Source organism: Aythya fuligula, chromosome 3 (assembly GCF_009819795.1).
Source record: "Aythya fuligula isolate bAytFul2 chromosome 3, bAytFul2.pri, whole genome shotgun sequence".
Taxonomy (NCBI): Eukaryota; Metazoa; Chordata; class Aves; order Anseriformes; family Anatidae; genus Aythya; species Aythya fuligula.
In genome coordinates, this window is record NC_045561.1 from 49,458,128 (window position 1) to 49,478,820 (window position 20,693).

Genomic DNA, 20,693 nt, shown 5'->3' on the forward strand with positions numbered 1-20,693 from the left:
AATGCTATTTGAGATCATCTACAGTGCAATGATTTTATTATTCTCTATCACTTGGCACATTAATATCACTCCTATTGCCAACCCAGCATCCTGTATTTGCACTAGTCTGCAAAATAATACCATTAATGTGAACAGTCACAGTCACATATGCAAGCCTAGAAAGTCAGCTTGTTAAGTTTAGTACAGAACAGCAGGTGGAGATCATACACTGCTTCTGGGATATTGTTATGACTGAGAAGCAAAAGCTTTTTAGAAACATGGTAGGTTTTAGAAAAAGACAAATGAAGGTCACTAGACAGATTCCTATCTAAAGACTGATGCCAGCTGGCTGAAAGAGTCATTCACCACACCACTTGGGAGAAAGAAAAGTTTAACCTGTCAATTTAAATCTAGATTATTCCAATTCTTATTCAGGTCTCTTTACACCTTAATCTTTACTCACTTGCAAGGAATCTGTTTTGAGCTTTTCTTTGTGCTCTTCAGAAGAACGTAACACTTCTCTGTACAGCTCTGCAGCCAATGCATATTCTTCTGGATTTAAAAAAAAGTAAACAAAACAAGAACATTTACATATACAAATTGACTTGGTCTTTAAATATCCAGACAGACATCACTTGCAATAAATGAAGAGGTTTTCAGACAAGCTGTATAATATTTGTTCATCTTCAAGCAAATCTTCCCTATTCATTCTCCCTGCTCCAAAATGGGAAAAGATACAGTGTTGAATCTTATAGGCTAAAGCAGTTTCTAAGTTAAGTATATTACATGATCGTCAGATCTATAAACTTCTTGATCTTAAAAATATCCATCCACGGTTGTGTATGTCAAAAAAAAACATCTCAAATGTCACACTAAAAACCCACCATCTACAACTCATTGCAAGGATGTATTACTAAATTTGCACTGCACATATGTTACTCACTCTTCCAGAGTCCTAACAACACATGCACAGAAAAGTTTTATCGTACTTTAGAAATGTAAAAAGTAATTACATACATGTAGGGATCATAACCGTAGATGTAAGGTACCAACATGACAATCACTTCTCAGAAAACAGATAACATAAATTGATTTAAGAAGATATGCAAAATTGAAGTTGCACACATGAAAGTAGCAGCATTTAAAAAAAAATATTTCCTTTTCTCTCATCTGATAAAAAATTACTTAGCCAGCAATACAGTCTTAGAAGACTCTTAAAATGGGGAAAGTACAAGGACATGAAATATATAAAAGCAAGAAGTAAAAAAAAAAAAAAAAAATCACTTCCCCACATATCTAGAAACATAACAGCAATAAGATTTGTTCTTTCTTACACTGGAACAGTTGCAAACTGTAAGGGTCGTGCAATATACTATTGTTGTAACAGGACAAAAGTTACGCGCTGAATTTGCAAGGACTCAACACTGAGGCTTGTCAAGCATTCTTTGGAAGATTTCTTGACTTGCCAGTAACTTTTAGTTGGTTTAGCAGTGACAACAATTTCTTTAACTCACTTGGCATTTATGGCAAGTTTTTTAAACAACTTTTGTTTTACAGTCAAAGCTTTCTTTCCCCTCTTAATTCAGACAAAAATCAACATTGAAAAATTTGTGATGCCTGCTGTACAGCTCTAACCGCTAAACAAAAACGCAGACCCTAAAATGCAGTCAAGTAATTCCACATTCATTGTGGAATTTTATGTGGAAGGGAACACAAAGGCAGGCCTGAAAGCAGTATACTAATAAAATAAGGCAGCAGAATAAGTACAAGTGTGATTTCTTATCCTCCCAGTACAAACAGATGGTAGAACTGAGGTAGAACACAGAACAGGAAAGCCAGAAATACCGAGGCACCTCAAAGACACCACACTACATCTATTCTCTTCTCCTTTGACTAGGAGGAGTGCTGGTCTTGTTATAAACACTTTTACGAGCTTATTTTCCCAAGTTTATTTTCATTAAGTCTTTTCCATAATAAGCCTACTAAAAGAAGTAAATATATTACAGCCACCCAGTCTTACCTTTAATGATATGGATACCAGCTAAGCCATTAAGAGCACACACCAACTGTCGGTGAGCTTCCTCACACTCTGTTCTACATTTCTTCTGCAGAGATGTTAGCAGTTCTTCCATGGTCATGGTGCTGGAATAGAGAGCAAGTGGCTCAAATTTGAAACAAAACCATAATGCTACAGAAGTTAATCTGTCTTGCTGTGCAGCATGAAATACTATGTTACATACATGCAACATACTGTGCAAATGTTTACCAGAGATTAAAAAATAAGAAGCCAACAAAAAACTTTTTCCAACAGACTTCAGGCAGAGATTTACTCTAACTTAAGTACATCAAGAGACTGACAACTCCTAAAAATAGGGAGAAATAAAACAAGAGGAAAAATAGAACCAGGTGAAGTAATCCTTCACGGGGCAAAATATGTTGCTCCTTCTGTTACAATAGAGAACTGGAAACAACCAAAAATAGACCTTGTGTCACTAGAAGCTGAGAGAACAAAATGAGAAATGAAAACAGCCACGAGAAACTACACTTCTCCCCTTCATCACCAACCTAAACATGCAGAATGGATGAAATATTGAGGTAAGTGGAAAATATATGGAATGAAAACAGTGAAGATTAGCAAGCACAACTTCCCTTTCTTTCTAGACTTCCTTTTCTACATTTGTTTGTAATATTTGTAATTATTGTGAGGAATTTAATTAGAAGTGAAATAGCTGAACAGAAAAATACAGGAAAGATGAGAGGGAGAAGCAAAGAAGGAAGCATGAAGGGTAGCTTGGAATAAGGGACAAAGAATCCAGGCAGGAAGAAGACTGATGCAAAGAGATAGGAAAGTAAACTGCAGCAGCAGTCTACACCCAACCTGAGGCTGCTTCTATGACCAATTGCTGCTGTGAGACCAGATACAACCCTGCTCCCTGGAACTGTGCCAAAATCAATGCAGTACACTAAGCTGTCCCCAGCATGCTCAGCTCAGTTTTATGTTTCATTTGTGCTCCGCTGGCTAATTTCAATGCAAATAATGTAGGGGTTTGTGGGAACATTGCTTTCTCCCAGGTTTGACTTCTTACTACCACACTGGTAGAATGTGAGACAAAGTGGTATAGCACAGTGCCTGCTATTGGTCCCTGCTGAAACAGCTGGAAAGTCATCTACAGCTGCTTAGGCACACTGAAAGTGCCCTGTATGAGAAACAGGAAGGAGTAGGATAAAAAACTTCATAAAAGGATGGAAATAAACTTAATAAAATAGATGAACAAAAGCAAGAAACAACAGAAGCAACGTGGCTAGTGCTATAGTTTATGTTTTTCCTTGTTTTTAAATTTATGAATAAAACAACACAAGCAGTGCTCTGAGATTCTGGAAGAGAAACACCTTGTTTTCACAAAGCCCATTTAATTGCACAAAAAAGAAGTAACTATGTTTCACAAAGAGTAGTGGCAACAGGCTTTAGGTCTAACAAAGGCTGGCACCAAACTGGTATATTTGCAGGGCTTCTGTGCGAAGGGTGACCTTGAAAGCATGCAAGAGGGGGAAAAGAAAGATTTGAACAGCTTTCAAGTTTTGATGCATATTTACTAGCTGTGCAACCTCACGTTAAAAACATTTGATTTTAAGAATTATTCCATTCTGTTTATTCAATTAGTTCATTGTTCTCATTTATGAAAGTGAGTTTTGTAAGACATGAAATTTGGTGGGCTTGTCTGAAACTGAAAAAGAGTATATTTTGTTTCACAGTATATTTGTCACCTGTAACACCCTAGCATGCAACAGCATCAAAGTCAAAGTGTTGCTGCATTATCACTCAGCACTAATGTTTCTTTAACACGAGAATTACCGGCTCCCCTACTGCATATCATTCAACTTCTGTTGTCAGAGCTTGGTGTGACAAAGTTGCATGGTTAACTTATGAAGCTTAAAAGTGAGGTTTACAGCTCTACAAAATACTGCACCATTAGGCACAACTAAAGGTTTGCTTTATCCAAAGCAAACCATTAAGGAAGTGATAAAAATTCACCTTTTCTGTAATGGCAAGAACTCTCCCCGAACAGCTTGTGGATGACAGCAGGCCTGCCTCAGCCGCAGCAAAGGGTACAGAATGGATGTCACGGTCCTTCTATCTAGGCTGCTAAGCTTAAGAGTCCAATCTGATATCTTCCTGAGTTTTGCCAATGCATCCTGGCAGCACACCTCGTGCTGGCGATGATAGAAGTGTCTCTCCACAGGAGAAAAGTGAAGCCAGTGTACGTTTTCTGTCTGAGGCGGGATTTGAATCTGCAATTAAAAAATAAGTAATTTGCAAATAAAATTATTGATATATCTTCTTCAGAAATTTTAAAACCAAAACCTCTCTCTTACTTGGTCAATCACATCTTTCTTTGCTGATCTCCACATTATCTTGGCAATTAAACTGTAGAGAGGACGGGGATTTTTCCTACAATAAGGTTGATATAAAAGCTGGTCCCACCAATGTTTGACCCAGTAAGGATCAATTCCAAGAAAAAGAACCAATCCATACAGATCTGCCAAGAAAAGAAAATGTTTTAATGCAACATTTTTGTTTTAATACTTCAGAATATGCCTCCAAAAAAAAAAAAAAGTTAGCTTCCACAGAAATGTTACCATATATAAAGCAAAGACATTTGAGTGATTATCTTTTCCACTTGTTTTCTGGTCATTCCTTCACAAAAACAGTTAACTGGAGGCAGGGGACTGGGTGAGGGGAGGGAAGAGTCTCTCCTTTAGTTACCTGTTGATTTTTATTGAACTTGCAATATCGCAAAATGTCTCTCAAACAGCTAATTTCAAGTTTAGTAGAACAAACTGATGAATTTAAACCTACTCAGAGCAGGGGTGAGAGGCAGAAAGTACATGATTGCATATGGTTAGCTAGGTCTGCCAGTTTTTTCTACAATAATATTGCTCAGTATCATTACTTTACAGCCTGCTGGGCACCTTCTGTTGCCCACTATCCTAGAAGTGGCTGCAATTCAGAAGACTTTCACTTTTCTACTACAGCAGAAGAAATTCGCAAAACCCACTATTCTTGTTTTCTTACCTTGAAAGAACATAGCTTGCCAATTCTGATCAATTCAGATGCCCACCATCTTGGGGGACAAAATTTAAGGACACACTAACTTTAAGCTTGTACTCAGAACTTACTGGAGAACTACAGAAGCACATGTTTAAATGCTTGCGTTGTCCACATGAGAAACAGAAATATATGACGACACCCTTAAGTTCTTAAAGACCTGGTGGCTACATTCCCTACTCTGTTAGCTTTATGATAATTCAGCTCAGAGCTGTAAGACATTCATCACATACATCACAGACCAGGGGACTTCCAAAGTCAGAATATCTCATACATATCTCTGAATTCAGAGCAAAATTAGCAGACATTTTAAGTGCTTCAAACCCACCACCTCATTATCAGGACAAGGAAAACCCACAGCTGACACTGCTGCATAAAATCTCACCTTCTAATCCTCGCTGCACAGGAGTGCCACTGACACACCAGCGATTGATTCCACTTAAACGGAGTGCCATTTCAGCAGCCTAGCAAAACAAGATAGAATCAATGCCAGGAAAGGAAAAAACAGAGTGGAACACAGTGTGAAGACATAGGGACTTTTAAAAAAAAAAAAAAAAAAAAAAAAAGCCTGCACAACTTTTGGTTTAAAAGTTTAACAAACCTTTAAGCAGCATTGGTACAATGTATTACAAAAACATGTACAAAGTTACTGAGAGCTATTTTTAAGGTAACCAAAAGCCATATCCACTTCGAAGTAATCAAGTGCAATCAAATGTTCACAAGAGGCACAGAGTTAGCAAAAGAAACATACACAGAATGAATACTAAAGCTTATGAACCATGATGTAAGTAGCATTTTTGTCTTCCTGTCTTGGGCGAAAAGATTGGAAGAACATTAATTTTAATTATCTCCCATTGCACACCTAGAGTTTCCAGAGACACTGCAAATTATTTTAACCTCTGGATCCAGGGGACACATGCCTCTGAACCATGTCACTGAACTGCCTAGTGTCTTGCTTGAAACTATCAGACACTATATACAACATGATGACCTAGTTGTTTAAGCTGTCAGTATAGATTACGTTAAGTATTTTTTGAGCTGAATATATTTCAGTCTGCTAAAATTCCAGCAGGGGAAACAATTAATAATAATATCTCCAACAGAAAATTCACTTCTAAAGAGCAAGCTACAAGGACAAATGACCTAAGCTCACCGAATGCTAGGAGCGGGGGGAGTCTTATTTAATTATTTACAATAAGCTTGTCAAAACCTTTTCAAGTTAAATAAATGCATGAGTGGGAATGTTATACCTTTGCAGTAGTACATTCAACCATTTGTGCTTCATCAAGGCAGATCCTCCACCACTCCACTGCTACTAAGGGGCTTGGGATGGCCATGTACCGCTTCTGGTTCCTGAAACGCCGCCCATCTTCGCTGTTGCTGTGGGGTATGTCTACGTAGTTCAGTTCAGTGCGGAGGACATCGTATGTGGTGATAACCACCTCCTGCTCCGCCAGCATGTGTGGCTGCAAAAAGCCATGCTTCTTCACACCTTGATATACCTACATGGATTTGCATTCAGTAGCTCATTAGCGAAGAATTAAGGTAAGAGACATTTCAGAAAAAAAAAAAAAATATACCATATCTATCATGTATGGCTTAATACATGCATACTTTTAGATGTGGCCCTCATAAAATAGGAAATCATTCACAAAACCTGTACCATGTACTAGTATGGTCAGAAAACATAAGTAATACAAAATAACAAATGAAGTACATTGATGCAATTTCATGTATAATTATTTACATCTGTACAAAACTTCAAGTATTGATTTTGTTTCTCCTTTGAAGAAAAAAGAATTTTAGAACTTGCTACAACAATTTTGTGTACCAACAGCTGTAAACAAGATTAAATATTCTTTTATGTTGTAAGAAGTAGCATTATGCCAGTGTTACATGCTCTCTCTTCTCTCATTTACTCTAGATGTATATTACCTTTCTCCTCTCAATCCTCTCATCTACCCCCCAAAGAATCTCGTGAAAATTTCATGGAAGATTAGACAAAGACAGTAGCATGCAGTAAAATAAAATAGTTAAAAACAGAAAATAATACTCTGGGTACAGTTTTATCTACAAAAAGTATCTCCACAGAGACTCATGACATAGAAAGAATACCCTAGTGAGAAACAGTTCTCTGTGCATCAACAGAATATTATAATAAATCTTTCATAGTGACATTTGTTGTAATATCAGAAGTAGTTTATCTCCCTCATTATTTTAAGTACAATCCTTTTGGAAACATGGAGCAGTTTCAATAAAAATTTTACAAACTAAACCAAACATTTTACTACATGCTTCCCTGTGATAGCATTTTATATCTAAAACACAGCTAATATGATGAGTCCCAATATACTCAGAATACCAAAGCATGTCAAAATTTCATATAACAAGTGGTATAGCAAACAATCAGTGAAATCCATTTACAAAAATAGAGTTTTGTCATCCCCAGGACTTCTAGCTGAAAGTAATCATTACCAGAGCTATATAGCAATCAACTTTTTTCCCCCTCCCTTTCTCATAAAAAAATGATTTCTCTTGCTCCCCATTTATCTCAGGAACACTCTTTAAAATTACATGCATCCATTGCTTACTACATTTTTATAAGAAGTCATTAGCTACTTCTTACCATTCACCTAGAACTGTATGTAATGCTGAATCCCAGCATTAAATGGTTTGGTTTTCTTCTCATAGATACAGGAATACCCCCATCTTTTTAGAAAACATCTAAATTCTAGTCACATCTTCAATCAGCTAATATCCTTCTATATGTCTCTCAGTCTGTGATTACATGAACATTCTAATCAAGACAGTCTATTCTTATCTAAAGTTGTCTACAAATGCTTGGTTTTAATCACTTAAGATACCCAGTCCCTAAGGGTAACAAACTTTAATGCTCTCTTAATTCAGGCAACAAATGATTAGAAATACCAAAATTGAGGTGATGATATACAACCTCATTTGATTTTCCCCCTACTTAGCCCTTGATCTGTTTAATTTTCACTGTTAAAATTGTTATTTTCACTGTCACTATATTTTTTTACTCCAGTAATCTTGCTCTACATTTCTGCATATAGCAACAAAGTTTTTGTCAACTGCAAGAAACTCCTGCAGAACATTTCTGTTCAGCCCCAGAACAAGAGAACTGAGCAAGTACAACCTGGCTAATGCACATGAACAAGGGAGAAAAAAAAAGAGACAGAGAAGGAGATTTAAAAAACAAAACACCAAAGCACAGAGCATGCTCACTGAAACAACTGTTAAGGAAAAATAGCTATTGAAGTCTAATGATCTCTTTGAAGCATTTGTGAACAGATTTTCTGGAGGTTTGTAACTTGGCCAAGTTTTGGTTGTTTCCACAGCAGCAGGAAAAGACAACCTGCTACAAAGCAAGACCTACTGATAAATACTAATTCTTTGTTCTTTTACACAAAATCTGTAGAATTTCCCACAGGTTATGACCAGTTGAAAGAATAAAAAACATCATTCACATGCAATGCAAAATCTGTTAACATGGGAAAGTCAATACTTCAAAATGTCTGCATTCATTTCATTTTAAGTTCACAGAAAAAAAAAACAAAAAAACTTTTCATTTGAAACAGCACTGAAAGCCATTCTGGATGGCTTACAGTTGGCAGTTAAAAGAAGATGTAAACAGTGTCTTAGAGTGGAAGGTGTCACAGTTTTAAAGTACTGACATTCAGTATTTAAGCTGTTCTCCTGTTACCATGTAAATCTATTTCTGACAGTTTTCATCAAAGCTGGTATAGAACTTGGACTAGGTCCTATGAAAACTGTGCAAGCTACTCATTTGTTAGCTGCCGCAATAAAGCTAGTTATCTAAGCTAGTTAGACTACTCACACACACAACTTACTGGAGGCCTAGAATTCATTTGTACATTACATAATGTACAAATGGACAATTGAAGGATAACTGAAGATATCAGATACATTCTTGGTTGTGAAGATTTCTTTTTATCTACTTACCCTTATTCAAAATACAAAGGATCTAAGTATCTCAAAGCACCTTACCATTAGAAAGGTTTTTGCTCATTAAAACTATGAAGGACAAGACTTGACTACATCATGAATCACCAAGTGGTCTGGGTTGGAAGGTACCTTAAAGATCATCTAGTTGAGATAAATAATTGAATTGAAATAAATTCAGTTTAATAAAATACAATGCTTACCCTTGAATACTGTAATAGCTATATTAAAAAAAAAAAATCCTGTACAGTCACAACTACTGTATGTGTAATTAAGTTTATTTCAATGAGAAATCAAGAGATGATACAAGGTCTCCAGACAAGCAACATACTATTCCATGTCAGACATTCTAGAGAAATGCCCAAGATGTAACGGTGTTATTTTCAGTAAACTTGAAAGCCCAAGACTTCTATAAAGCCTGAGAAACAGAATTCCAAAGTATACCCTTTACCTACTAAACCATTTGTTTTTATCTACAAAGAAGTGAGAAACACCTGTCAGGGAGCTGCTAAGTATACAGTGAGAGTCGATACAGCTAAAAACACCTATAGGAAGGCCTTCCTAAGTTCCTCAATAATCTTTTGGAAAAAAAGACACATACAGCATTCCCTCTTAGAAATCATGCATTGTTGCTACTACTCAAGATTTGCTTCTGTATGATAAAGATATCTAGTTCACTGTATTGTCTCCCAATGATCAACTAACAATGAAAAAAATGAAGAATTAAACGCAGACATCTTTCAGGGAGAGAAGTGTATCACGTATTGCCAAAACAGACATGACGGTCTATCAGCAAGGAATACAGAATTCTGACAAAGAAACGTCTGAACTTTACATGATACAGAGAGTCAGACAGAAAACCCCAAGCCTTGATAAAATAACTCCCCAGAAGATGAACATATATAATCTTACCAGAACTCGAAGAGATGATGACCTCACATGTCTGTTGATCTCATCCACCCACTGATGACAAATAGAACTTGGAGAAATTATCAGAGTTGCTCCTGTAGAAACTGGTTTCATTGCCACAAGGCAGTGGGGACAGTAAAAGGGCTTGATCTTCAAATTTTCCTCTTTGTAGTTTACACATTCTGCATGCTGCCATAAAGAACATTTCAGGCACTGCACGCGAGCTTTATAGTCAACCAATCCAAGCTCACCACAGATGCATTCAAAACGATATTCAGAGGTATTAAACGGAAACACAGAACTTGCATGCTGCACACTACTGCTGGCACGTTCTTGGGAATGTGAGGATTGGTCCTTTGGGATTTCCTGTTTGATATCAGCTTTACCTTTAGGAACATCAAGATCAGGATGACTGCTAACGTCACTGGAAACAAGGAGGCTGCCATGCAAGTCAAGAGACTTTGGGACCACAGCTTCCTGCTGAACATCATTCTCTTCTGCAGAGTTCTTGTGATCTACTTCAGATGTCTTGCTGTTTTTCCTAGTTGCACAATAATCATGTTCTTCTGTGGCGATACCTAGTCGTAAAGGGATTTTAAGGACATTTTCAGAAGTAACATCACTATTTTTTGATTCTTTGGTTTGAGTATTAGTATCAGTCAACTGCTTCTTCTGAGTCCTTTCTGAAGTCCTTGCTATCTACAAAGTAAAATTAAACAAGATTGTCAGACTTTCTCCTCACCTTTTTTTCTTCCTTTGGAAGGAAGACTTTAACATCAAGATATAAACATCCTATATGTTTACCAGTGTTTACCACACAACTGCAAGGTAAGAACAGTGTATCTGCCAGCCCCTACAGCAGTATTTTACAGGACTCATGACAAATGTAGTTAATGTTTAGCCCCATATTTAACCTACTTATCATTTCTGCTTCCTTGTCTATGGATTTCAAAGCAAATGGTGCATTTTTTCATTTTTATAAATAAGCCAGTATCACAGAACTAGGTCACAGAGACAACTTGGTTGACTGCAGTATGCAATGGGTAGAAAGCTCTGCCTTTGCACCATTCTTTGAAGTAGCTATTGAAGCAAGTTTTACCTGTTCTTTGGTTCTCTCTCGTCTCTTCTGTTCCTTGTAATTCTTTCCCAGCTTGAAAGACCCAGCCAGACCATGTCCTTTGACTTGTTCCACTACTTGTTCTGCAATTAGTTTTTCTAGAGTTCTTTTGAGAAGACGTTTATTTCTCTGTATGTCATACCTATAGACAGCACTGATATACTTAAATATTGCAATAATGGATGCTCCTTTCTTCACATTCATCTCCTTTACAGCTGCTAATACCATCACTCGTAAGCCTGCATGTATAACCAAAGCAGAAGAAAAACTACAGCTCAGACAAAATGACAGTTACCTTGGAGAACACCTATTAAAGGAACCCTGAACACTGTCTGTGCTTATCTAAAAAAATGCAAAGTGTGTACAGACAGCAGTTTTGACAATGCTTTACTTGAGGTAGTTTTATGAATCACTTTTCAGATGAGACGTGCATATTTCAATACAGAGTAACCACAAAAATAACTACCTCCTAATTTTTCTTACTGAAGTTTAGAAACTCTCTATTTCAGTTTGATGAATGAACTCTTACAAAATGACCCCCAGGTACACACAGTTCTATAGCAGACATCTGAGTTGGTAACTTTACTTTTAAACATACACAACCTTACACCAAAATACTCAGCGAAAGAACCACTTCATTCTGCAAAATCACAGAGTGGCCTTAAACTCACTACCAATGGTCAACACAAGAGTTATGCCAAAAGCAAAATGCATTAAGAAATTCATCAGAAATACTTACTGGGATATTGTATTTTTTCTTTCAATTTCAACTCCATTTCCCTTGTTTTTTTCTTTTTATTTCCTTCTAAAGGCTGAGGTGGAACAAAGAAGTTCACAAGCTTACCCTAAGGCAGACAACATTAAATAGTGTTATCAGCTCACATCTCTTCACAGCAATTCTGAACTTAATTTTTTCACATTTGAAAAAAAGCTTGAACTGTTAATGAAGTGTGCACTCTTACGATGCACTGATCCCACTAATTTATTTATTTATTTATTTATTTTTAAGTAGGTAGAATGATACCCATTGGCTCAGTTTTCTGGCAAATGCTGTTCAACACCCTACACTAAAACAGAAGAGCAGCCCAGCAAGCCCCTTGGGGTCTCTGCGACTTCAGAACTAAGTTGAAGGAATCTATAGCTGTAACTGACATAGATTACGGATGGGGAAAGGCAGGAGAGGAAAATACATATTGTACATACAGCCAGAAAGACAAAAACAAATAAGCAATACAGCTTGTCTAATAGATGTTTGATACTTATTAATAGAATGAAGTGAAGGGGAGAACAATTTCTGACTTAGCAGACCAAACTATAAATTCATACACTCTTGGAGTGTGTGGAAACTATTAACAGCTTATTAACAGTGCAGTTGCCTGCTAGTCCCCTTCAACAAAGGGGAATGGTATCAAATGCCACTCATGCAATCTACTCCACTATTTATGTCACCACGTATCACAAAGTAAAAAGCTAAAGTTTTTACTGTACTTTAATCCAGCTTTGATTCTGGATTAATATAAAACAAAATAGTAAACTTAGAGATAAAACACATTTCATTAATCTGAGAAGTAATTTCCTCATATTAAATCTTACCCTAGTTGCCTCACCTCAGGTAATGTCAGATCATCTTGCTTAATGTCTTGTCGGGTGTGAGTCAGAATAAGCGCCAACACTTCTACTGTTTTTCCAAGACCCATCTCATCTGCCAAAATACCTCCAGGCCACTGAGGTCCAGCACATGGATATTCACGGATAATACTAAAAAAACAAGTACGTTCCCAAGAGGAAAATCAGTGATTACAGAACGGTATGACAGAAGCATGTGTTCAGGAATATACACACAGCACAGTGTCAGCAAAGCAAGGGGTAGTACCTACGAATGGGTAATATCTTTTATTAGATAAACTGAGCTTGACAAAAGCTTGCAAGCTTTGAGTGTTCCAACCTGGTCAAAATTAATGTGTATGGCAGAAGGTTACCCCCACACCTCCACCCTGATAGATTTTGCTTCGCTAATCTTAGCGTATTGCAACATTAGTCTACAAAAATAAAAATATATTTATATTCATATTCTGAAAATTACATACACACAACAGGAAAAAAGCATACTAGCAAAAGATTCTGTTCTAAACAAATTCATGAGAAAAATGAAACTGAGATAATAATTGCATTAATAAAAAGCTTTATGCTGCCTCCTTCCTTTAGCTTTTAAAAGCATTGGAAGAACAGGTTGAAGCCTCCAGCATTCTAATTTTAAAAGAATGTTAATCTTATAACCAAAAACTTACATCAAATACAAGCAGCTTTAAGAACTGTCTTCAACTCCAGATTTACTTATTTTTCCATGTATTATATACTCCAATTTGCCCTTTCATTAAAAATCAAATATATCATTGTTCTAATTCTTTAGTTGTTAACTGAAAAGCTAGAATTATGGATTATCTTGTATTCTCCAGGTAAAAGCTGCCAATAAGGTTTTTCACAAAGTACAGCTTTAAGGTGTTCTCTAAAGAGGTGACCGTAGAAACGTACCAGCCTGTAAATGGATTATAGTAGATTTTCACTCCATCCAGAGTGATGACCTCTCGCCATAAGAAGTGCAGTGCATTTTCTAGGGAGAAAGAGGTCATAATAGTATTACAAGGTTTCTCTATAAACAGTAGTTAGAACAGTACTTAGAATTGCTTAGCCTTATTGTGGCACTTAAATAAAAGAAGCAGACGTCCACCACACTTCATGACCAACAAGCTGTATCATCTGCTGATCAGCAAAGCATATTTATCTTCTCATTTAGTGCACTACCCAAGCAACCCACTTGGGTTGCTTTTATAAGCCACACCTTTTATAAAAATAGTAATGAAATAATTAACAAAGCTTCTAATCAAACAGTAAGAAAACATTATGCTCACAATACAACACCACTTTCCTCAGTTATACAAGTTTTCCAGGCCCATATACTTGCCATTGCTTGGAGTGCCTGTGAAGTTCTCTCTGTGAAGCATCCAATTCACAGCCTCACTTTGGTACGGCCTCAGAATAGGAATTAAGGCAGGATGCTGCACATCCTCTCTCAGCAATTGGATATCCTGCTGATGGGTATGCCTTACAAAGTCATAAAGCTCTTCGATATTTTGGCGCTCTAGTTCCATGTCTGATTCTTCTTCATCTTCCTCCAGCACATCTGTATACACCCAGTCATTCAAGAGATGCATTATCAATTAACTCTTGTCAACATTTCAGTAAGTTCTGCTGCAACATACTTATTTAAGCCATGAAAACAAACAAAGCAAAACATCATTTAAACATGTCACAACTGCACCTGACTCAGCTACCAGCAGTAGGAAACAAAGAACACTTTCCTAGATGCTAACATTAACACTCTACTGCCATCATGGAAATGGATATAACTGGAAAAGCTCTTCCTTCAGAGTTTAGGCACAGAATGACCAGATTTTATTTATTCAATAAATACCTTCCACTAAGTATTTCCAGTGGATAAAGAATCACAAATAACTCACATTTCAGTTTAAAATGTTCACATGGGTTGATCGACTTAGAGAAAGGGGAAAATCACAGTGGGTTGTAAAGGATTTGTTCATTTTTCATTAAATAAAGTCCTTCTTGATATGAAAACATTAAAAACAATCAGAAAATCTCTTCAGTATAAGTTTTCATGTTACTTTTAAATTATTCATCTGGCTATAAAAATTGTAGAAGTCTAACAACATGGAATTCCCATCGTATCACTGCAAGAAGTCAGACAACTCATACTTCAGAAATCATAATCCTACCTCAAGAGAAGTATGTACCCTCTAGGAGACTTAGCAAAGAAGACCTTGTACATACATATTTTCCATGAAATTTGGGTATATGGGCATACACAGAACTTATGCACTGCAGAACAAATATTTATGAAAAATTTAAGGGTCAGTATTTTAGGAAGCTGAAGTAAGATGAGGCAACAAAAGGCTTGCACAAGTTTTGAGAGCATTTTAGGTCCCAAGTAAAATCAGTACTAATAAAACCTGGGAAGAGCTGTACAACCCTACAGTTCAAATAAAGACACTAACCCTAGCTAGTATTGGAGAGAAAGCCACCTTGCAGCATTTTTCTCAGAAGACCAAAGTTAAGAAGCAACTCAAGCCCAGCATAATCATCACAAAGTGACCTTTAAGGTACATTTAAAACTATAACATCATACTGAAAAAAAAAGAGAAAAATGATACTGGGAGGCACAACAATTAAATCAGACTACCACTGTGACACCTCTCAAAAAAAAAAAAAAAAAAAAAAGGAAATATACGTGGCACAAACACCAGAGAGCTACAGAAACTACTCCAAGGGATCCTCTCACAGAGATTCCTAACTTCATGGAAATTACAATGAAATTACCACATTTGTGAAGTGTAACTTTGATCTTTTGCAGATTCATTAATGCATCTATCCTATGCTTGCTTTAACTTGATATGGAATCCATAACTCCAAGTCTCAAAACCCTCTACAAGAACATTACCAGGATGAGTACACCGAGGAAAAAAAATATAAAAGCAATAGGATGGAGAGAACATCTCCCTCATTTCTACATAACTTCATCAATGCAGTTTTCTTTACGATTGTTTTACAGTATAAACCAAACAAAAAATCTGTTGCCATGGTTGTGTTAGGCACCAAACTAGGAATAAAACTTCTCTGAGTTTAATTTTTTTTTTTAATAAACATTTCTTAGGTATCTTCAGCCATTTACTGTACATCTGTTCAAATAATTCACATGCATTAAAGAAATCTGCATTTACTCCCCAGATGGTAAGGTCTCAAGCTTTTATGTGCCTCAGAGCCTTATCTGTAGAGAAGGAAGATTACCATCTGTAATTTGTCCACAAGTTAATTAGCATATGATTAATGGTCGGATACTAATATGGAAAGTTTATTACCTAATAATATTACTTAAAAAGAGAGCTGCTCTATATGGCAGGAATAACTTTTCCTTTATATTTGAAACTACTGAAAAGAGACAATAACAGAAATAACAAAAAGTATTAATCAACATTCAACTGAATCAGATTACCTGGAATTATAAAACTATAGAACTTTTCCATGAGTTTTTGAATCAGCTGATTAGCTTTTTTGGGTCTTCCACCTCCATCACTGAGAAAATCTGGTTTACTAAGCCCAGCTTCCAGAAGGTAAATTCCAACCTATGAAATGTTTAATCATTTAATTATCAGAATGCTAAGGACATTATAAATAAAAACACTGTAATTTTCATAGCCTTCTACATGAAAAACCTTAGCTACCAAACCTTCAAAATAAACAGATGCAGACAGATATGATGAACTTTGCCAAGGTAACAGTAAGGAAGATACAGTATGTCACAGACAAAAGCTACCTTAATTCATTTGATTAAAATGTTAGTAATGGTGCAACAGTAAAGACAGTCTTCAGAAGAAAACACACCAAAAACACTTGCAAAAGGATGCAGAAACTATGTATTTCATCACATTATAAAACTGTAAGACAGACTTCGTTGTTCAGCAGTGTTTAATCTTCCAAATTTTAAAACGTAAAACAACAAAAATAGATATATGAATCAATACCTTTAAAGCCTGAGCCTCTGCAGGTCTTTGATAAAGGCCAATTATCTTTTTCTTTTGCAACCATCGCAAGCCTTCCAATATTTCACCACCTAAAGTTGGTTCCACCATAATAATTTGTTCATAAGCACCCAGGTATTCCTTTGTTTCGTTACTGTACTCTTCTTCGCTTCTTTTATGGACACAGACCTGCAGGTGATCATCAGAGTCTCCTCTCATCAAAGTAAAGCCCCTTTCATGGAATTCCTCAGCTAGAATCTGCTCAGAAGGATGACAAAGAGCAAATTCTCCCAATAAAGCTTTCCAGGACCCATCTGCACGGTATGGCAGGACAGTAATATTTAGCTGTACTGACACAGAAGTCAAAGTGGAATAAGAGTCTTCTTCGTCGTTAACTGTAAAAAATTTAACAGACTTTGAACCGGTGTCTTCTTTTTGACTGACATCCTCATCAGTGCTATCATCATTTATAACAATGAAGGACGAAGAGGAAGTGCTTGGGCCTGGAACATCATCCTCATTGGTCATTTCATCATCTAATGTTATCACCTCATTTCTCCGGTCTTCATGCATATTCCAGCAGAGCTGTTTTTTCTTCACATCGTCTATTTTTGATGGAGGTGCACGCTTTCGACGACTACTCATTTTGTCGTTTTTCTCGATGCTATTTTCAGACTCTGTGAGATGAATTTATATTAGTCAGTGATAAGTATTGCAAAATTGAATGTTCACACTGAAATCTGACTGTGCAGCTACTGCTAAACTTGCAAAGTTTTGGACGCAGGCATATGCATTAAGAAATCTAACTGATCAGTAGGCAGTTTTACAGACCATCTCCCGTCCCTATGCAAAAACCTTACACAAAGAGGATGCGAAGAATTTGTCTTGTACTACGGCTCATTCTGCCAGACAGTTACAGAGGGAGATCAACAGGAATGCTATATTTCACTACTGCTCAGAATCTTGTGGGACAGATATAGATGTAGAAGCACTGGAATCCCTCAAAGCTGGGGGTGGAGGGAGACAGCAAAAGAAACACCATACACAAAAGTGCAGGATGTACCAGAGATTTGGAGGCGGGCGTGGGGAAGCAACAAGCAGAGTGCCCCTCCTTTTCTTCCAAAGCCTACATAGGAATGAAACTTTAAGCAAACTTAGCAGAGGACTGTCTGAAACTGCTATTACATAAAACATAGTTTAGATACTAAGGTATCAAATTCTGTCCTTAGAAGTCCCCAGTGACCGAACACTTTATTTTCCCAGGAAGTTGTGCATCCTGAGAGCTGGATATACAAACTACTTGCAGAGGAGCCTTTACTTCTGCCACCATGCATTTCAGTGAGACCAATCATCAAACTAAATGCTTAGGCTTACTGAATTCAACTAACTGCTAAGGTTAATCAAGATACAACTCCAGCTCCTTGCCACAACCTGGGCAAGGAACAGATTTTATAGATAAAATACTAGAAAATAAAGTCCACATGCTAAACAACGTACATGAAGAAGAAAATAACGGAATATTAGACTTATTGGGGAAACTAATGACTACACACTCAGGACTACATGCTCATGCTTAAGTACTCAAATAAGCAGTCATCGTTTTTAAAGAAAACTATCTTTGACAGTTATAAGGATCCTTATAAGGAGCTTAAACACGGCGGCAGATTTCTTACCTCATATTACAGCGCCTTCTTTGTCACCACAACAGGAAAATATTTACACATCCACGCCGATTCAGCCTCCGCACGCAACTGTTGAGGAAACACAGACACAACCGCTACCAAAGCGCCGGGAGCCGAGAGGCAAACACCCCAAGCTCCTAATCCCAACATCCTAACGTTAAAGGGCTCCTGCGGGAAGAGGGCAGGATCCTCAGAACCGCGGCTGGTTTTCAAAGTCCCGCAGGACACCGCAGCCGGCCGGCCCCGCGTTCGCTCCCCCCTCCTGAGGCCCGCGCCCCGCCGCTCCCCAGCCGGACCCGGACCCGGACCCGGGCAGGGGGCGCTCCCCGGGACGGGGCTGCCCGAGCCGAGCCCCACCGGGACGAGGCGCTCCCCGCGGGGCCCACGGCTGGGAGGGGGCGGCCAGGCTCCCCCCGCGGCGGCCAACGGTTGCCAACTGCCGCCAACGGTCGCTAACGGCCACTAACGTACCGCAGGGGCTCGCGCCCCGCCGACGTCCGGTCTGGGGGGGGGGGGGGGGGGCAGGCGGCCCCCGGCCCGCAGCGCAGCGGCAGCGACCTCCCGGGCACGGCGATGCGCGCGCACCCGCCCCGGCCCGGCCGGCGGCCAATGGGAGGCGAGGAAGGCAGCGTTGTTCCCGCCCCCTTCCCCGCTAGCGTAACAAGGAGCGTGAGGGGGGGAATGCGCGGTGCATGCGCGGTGACTCCCCGCGGCGTGAGGGGGCGGGGAAAGAGGGGCTGCCCTCAGTGGGGCGGGGCTAGGGGCGGGGCAGGAGGGAGGGCGCGGCGTCGTTGGCGGTGTGCGCAGGCGCGAGGGCAAGGCGCCAGAAAGTGCTCCAAGAGCAGGGGTGCAGGGAGGGGTTTCCTCGGCAGCTGTCACTGCGTAAGGGCAGGCTCAGCCCCATGGCTGCACATAGCCCTTCAGTAAATAATGTGGAAGCACTTGTCTTCCTGTGAAAGACACAGATCCACGCCTGGGGACTTCTGTTATAACAGCTCTAAATAAACAAATCAGAAAGCCATTAATTTTTATTTATTTATTTATTTTTTTCTTGTAGCAGCTATTTAGGCCCTTTCTTAGTCTTCACAGAGAAAATCCTTACCAAGTTTTGTGGCTGATTCTCCCCTGTTCTCAGCCACTCCGGAAGGGTGAGGCTCCTGTGGCCCCAGAGGAGCTGCCCAGGGCTGTGGTGTACTCAGTGTGGAAGGAAGCCCTCAGAGCGCTGGCACTGCCATGCTGGCGGTTTGTTTCAATTCCCAGTGCATGTCTTCCTGCGTGACCATTCCTGCATGAAAATTCACTTTAAAATCACCACCCAGTCCTACGACTGTAAATTACTGTAGAACACAGATAAAGTAACAACTCCATACTGCCTGGTGTGCATTGATGTAGTGGGTTTACGTGGCAAGGTAACAGCAGCAGAGGGGATGAATCAGAGGGAACATATCTGTTTGCTGGGCAGGTTCCGTGCAACAACTGAAAATGTGTGTGTGTACCCTGTGGGTGTCAGGACTGCCTGTGGGTACATCAGGGCAGGGCCCGGCAGCCCATCCCATCCCCCTGCCCCACCAGGAGCAGGGCACTGAGGGCACTGGGGCAGCCCCAGCCCTGACACCGGGCACCTCCCTTTTGGATGGAGACAGGACAAGGTCTGGCCAGGACATGGGCCTACAGCAGGGCAGGGCTGTGGGGAGCTGTAGCCTGGCCCTGCTGCAGCCTTGCTGGAGCTGGGGCTGGTGGCCCTGGGCTAATGTTGGGTCCTGGGCCTGGGGGTGGGCAGGGAGAGGCAGGGCTGGTGGTGCCCTCAGGGTGCTCTGTAGCTCTGTGCACAGCTTTACTGCTGAGAAGTTCTCCAGCATCTGTGTGAAGACATTGTGGAGGTGGCAGAAGAGCTTGTTTAGCTCCCTGTGTGAAGAAGGTCCTGCTAGTCCAAAAAGCCTAAGGCCAGGCTCAGATCACTGTGCGGGCAGCTCACCGTGTTACCCATGCTGTGACCTCTGGCTGCAACAACGGTGTCCAACCCCATGAGCAGTGTGTCCGAGCCTGCTCTTGCACAAGGCCTGTGCACTGCGGCAAGTGCTGCTGAGCTGGTGGCTCGAGAACCACTTCTTTTTCTGTTTGTTTTTTACTAAATGCCTTTTGTTTCTGGATGTGCCTTTTGGGAGTTAGCTGTTGACTCAATGAGTGGGCAGTTCAAGTTTTCTGCTTCCCTAGGAATTTCTGCCACGTTTCACTCCCACATCCTGGCTTGCAGCCATATGCCTGGGTAGACAGCTCCCAGCAAGGGTTGACATCCAGGTTCATGTTGCAAGACGTGAGCATCA

The 20,693-nt window shown here is 39.4% G+C and overlaps 1 protein-coding gene across 2 annotated transcripts in view; it reads right to left on the bottom strand.

Annotated features, from left to right (window-relative positions):
* SHPRH (SNF2 histone linker PHD RING helicase) overlaps nt 1–18,922 on the bottom strand; it is a 46,451-nt gene extending 27,529 nt beyond the window's left edge. The window contains exons 1-16 of one of the 2 annotated variants that reach the window (XM_032184334.1): nt 18,841–18,922; nt 18,361–18,438; nt 16,691–17,364; nt 16,162–16,291; nt 14,059–14,277; nt 13,629–13,707; nt 12,704–12,854; nt 11,836–11,941; nt 11,079–11,335; nt 9,983–10,678; nt 6,337–6,588; nt 5,472–5,550; nt 4,354–4,517; nt 4,013–4,269; nt 2,000–2,121; nt 443–528 (exon numbers count right to left, since the gene is read on the bottom strand). In XM_032184334.1, the coding sequence (XP_032040225.1) occupies nt 443–528; nt 2,000–2,121; nt 4,013–4,269; nt 4,354–4,517; nt 5,472–5,550; nt 6,337–6,588; nt 9,983–10,678; nt 11,079–11,335; nt 11,836–11,941; nt 12,704–12,854; nt 13,629–13,707; nt 14,059–14,277; nt 16,162–16,291; nt 16,691–17,332 (3,240 nt within the window). In that variant the 5' untranslated portion in view covers nt 17,333–17,364; nt 18,361–18,438; nt 18,841–18,922. Of the gene's footprint in view, nt 1–442; nt 532–1,999; nt 2,122–4,012; nt 4,270–4,353; nt 4,518–5,471; nt 5,551–6,336; nt 6,589–9,982; nt 10,679–11,078; nt 11,336–11,835; nt 11,942–12,703; nt 12,855–13,628; nt 13,708–14,058; nt 14,278–16,161; nt 16,292–16,690; nt 17,365–18,360; nt 18,439–18,840 lie in introns of both variants that reach the window. The other variant, XM_032184333.1, reaches the window with a different exon arrangement.
* Nucleotides 18,923–20,693: the final 1,771 nt, after the last annotated feature.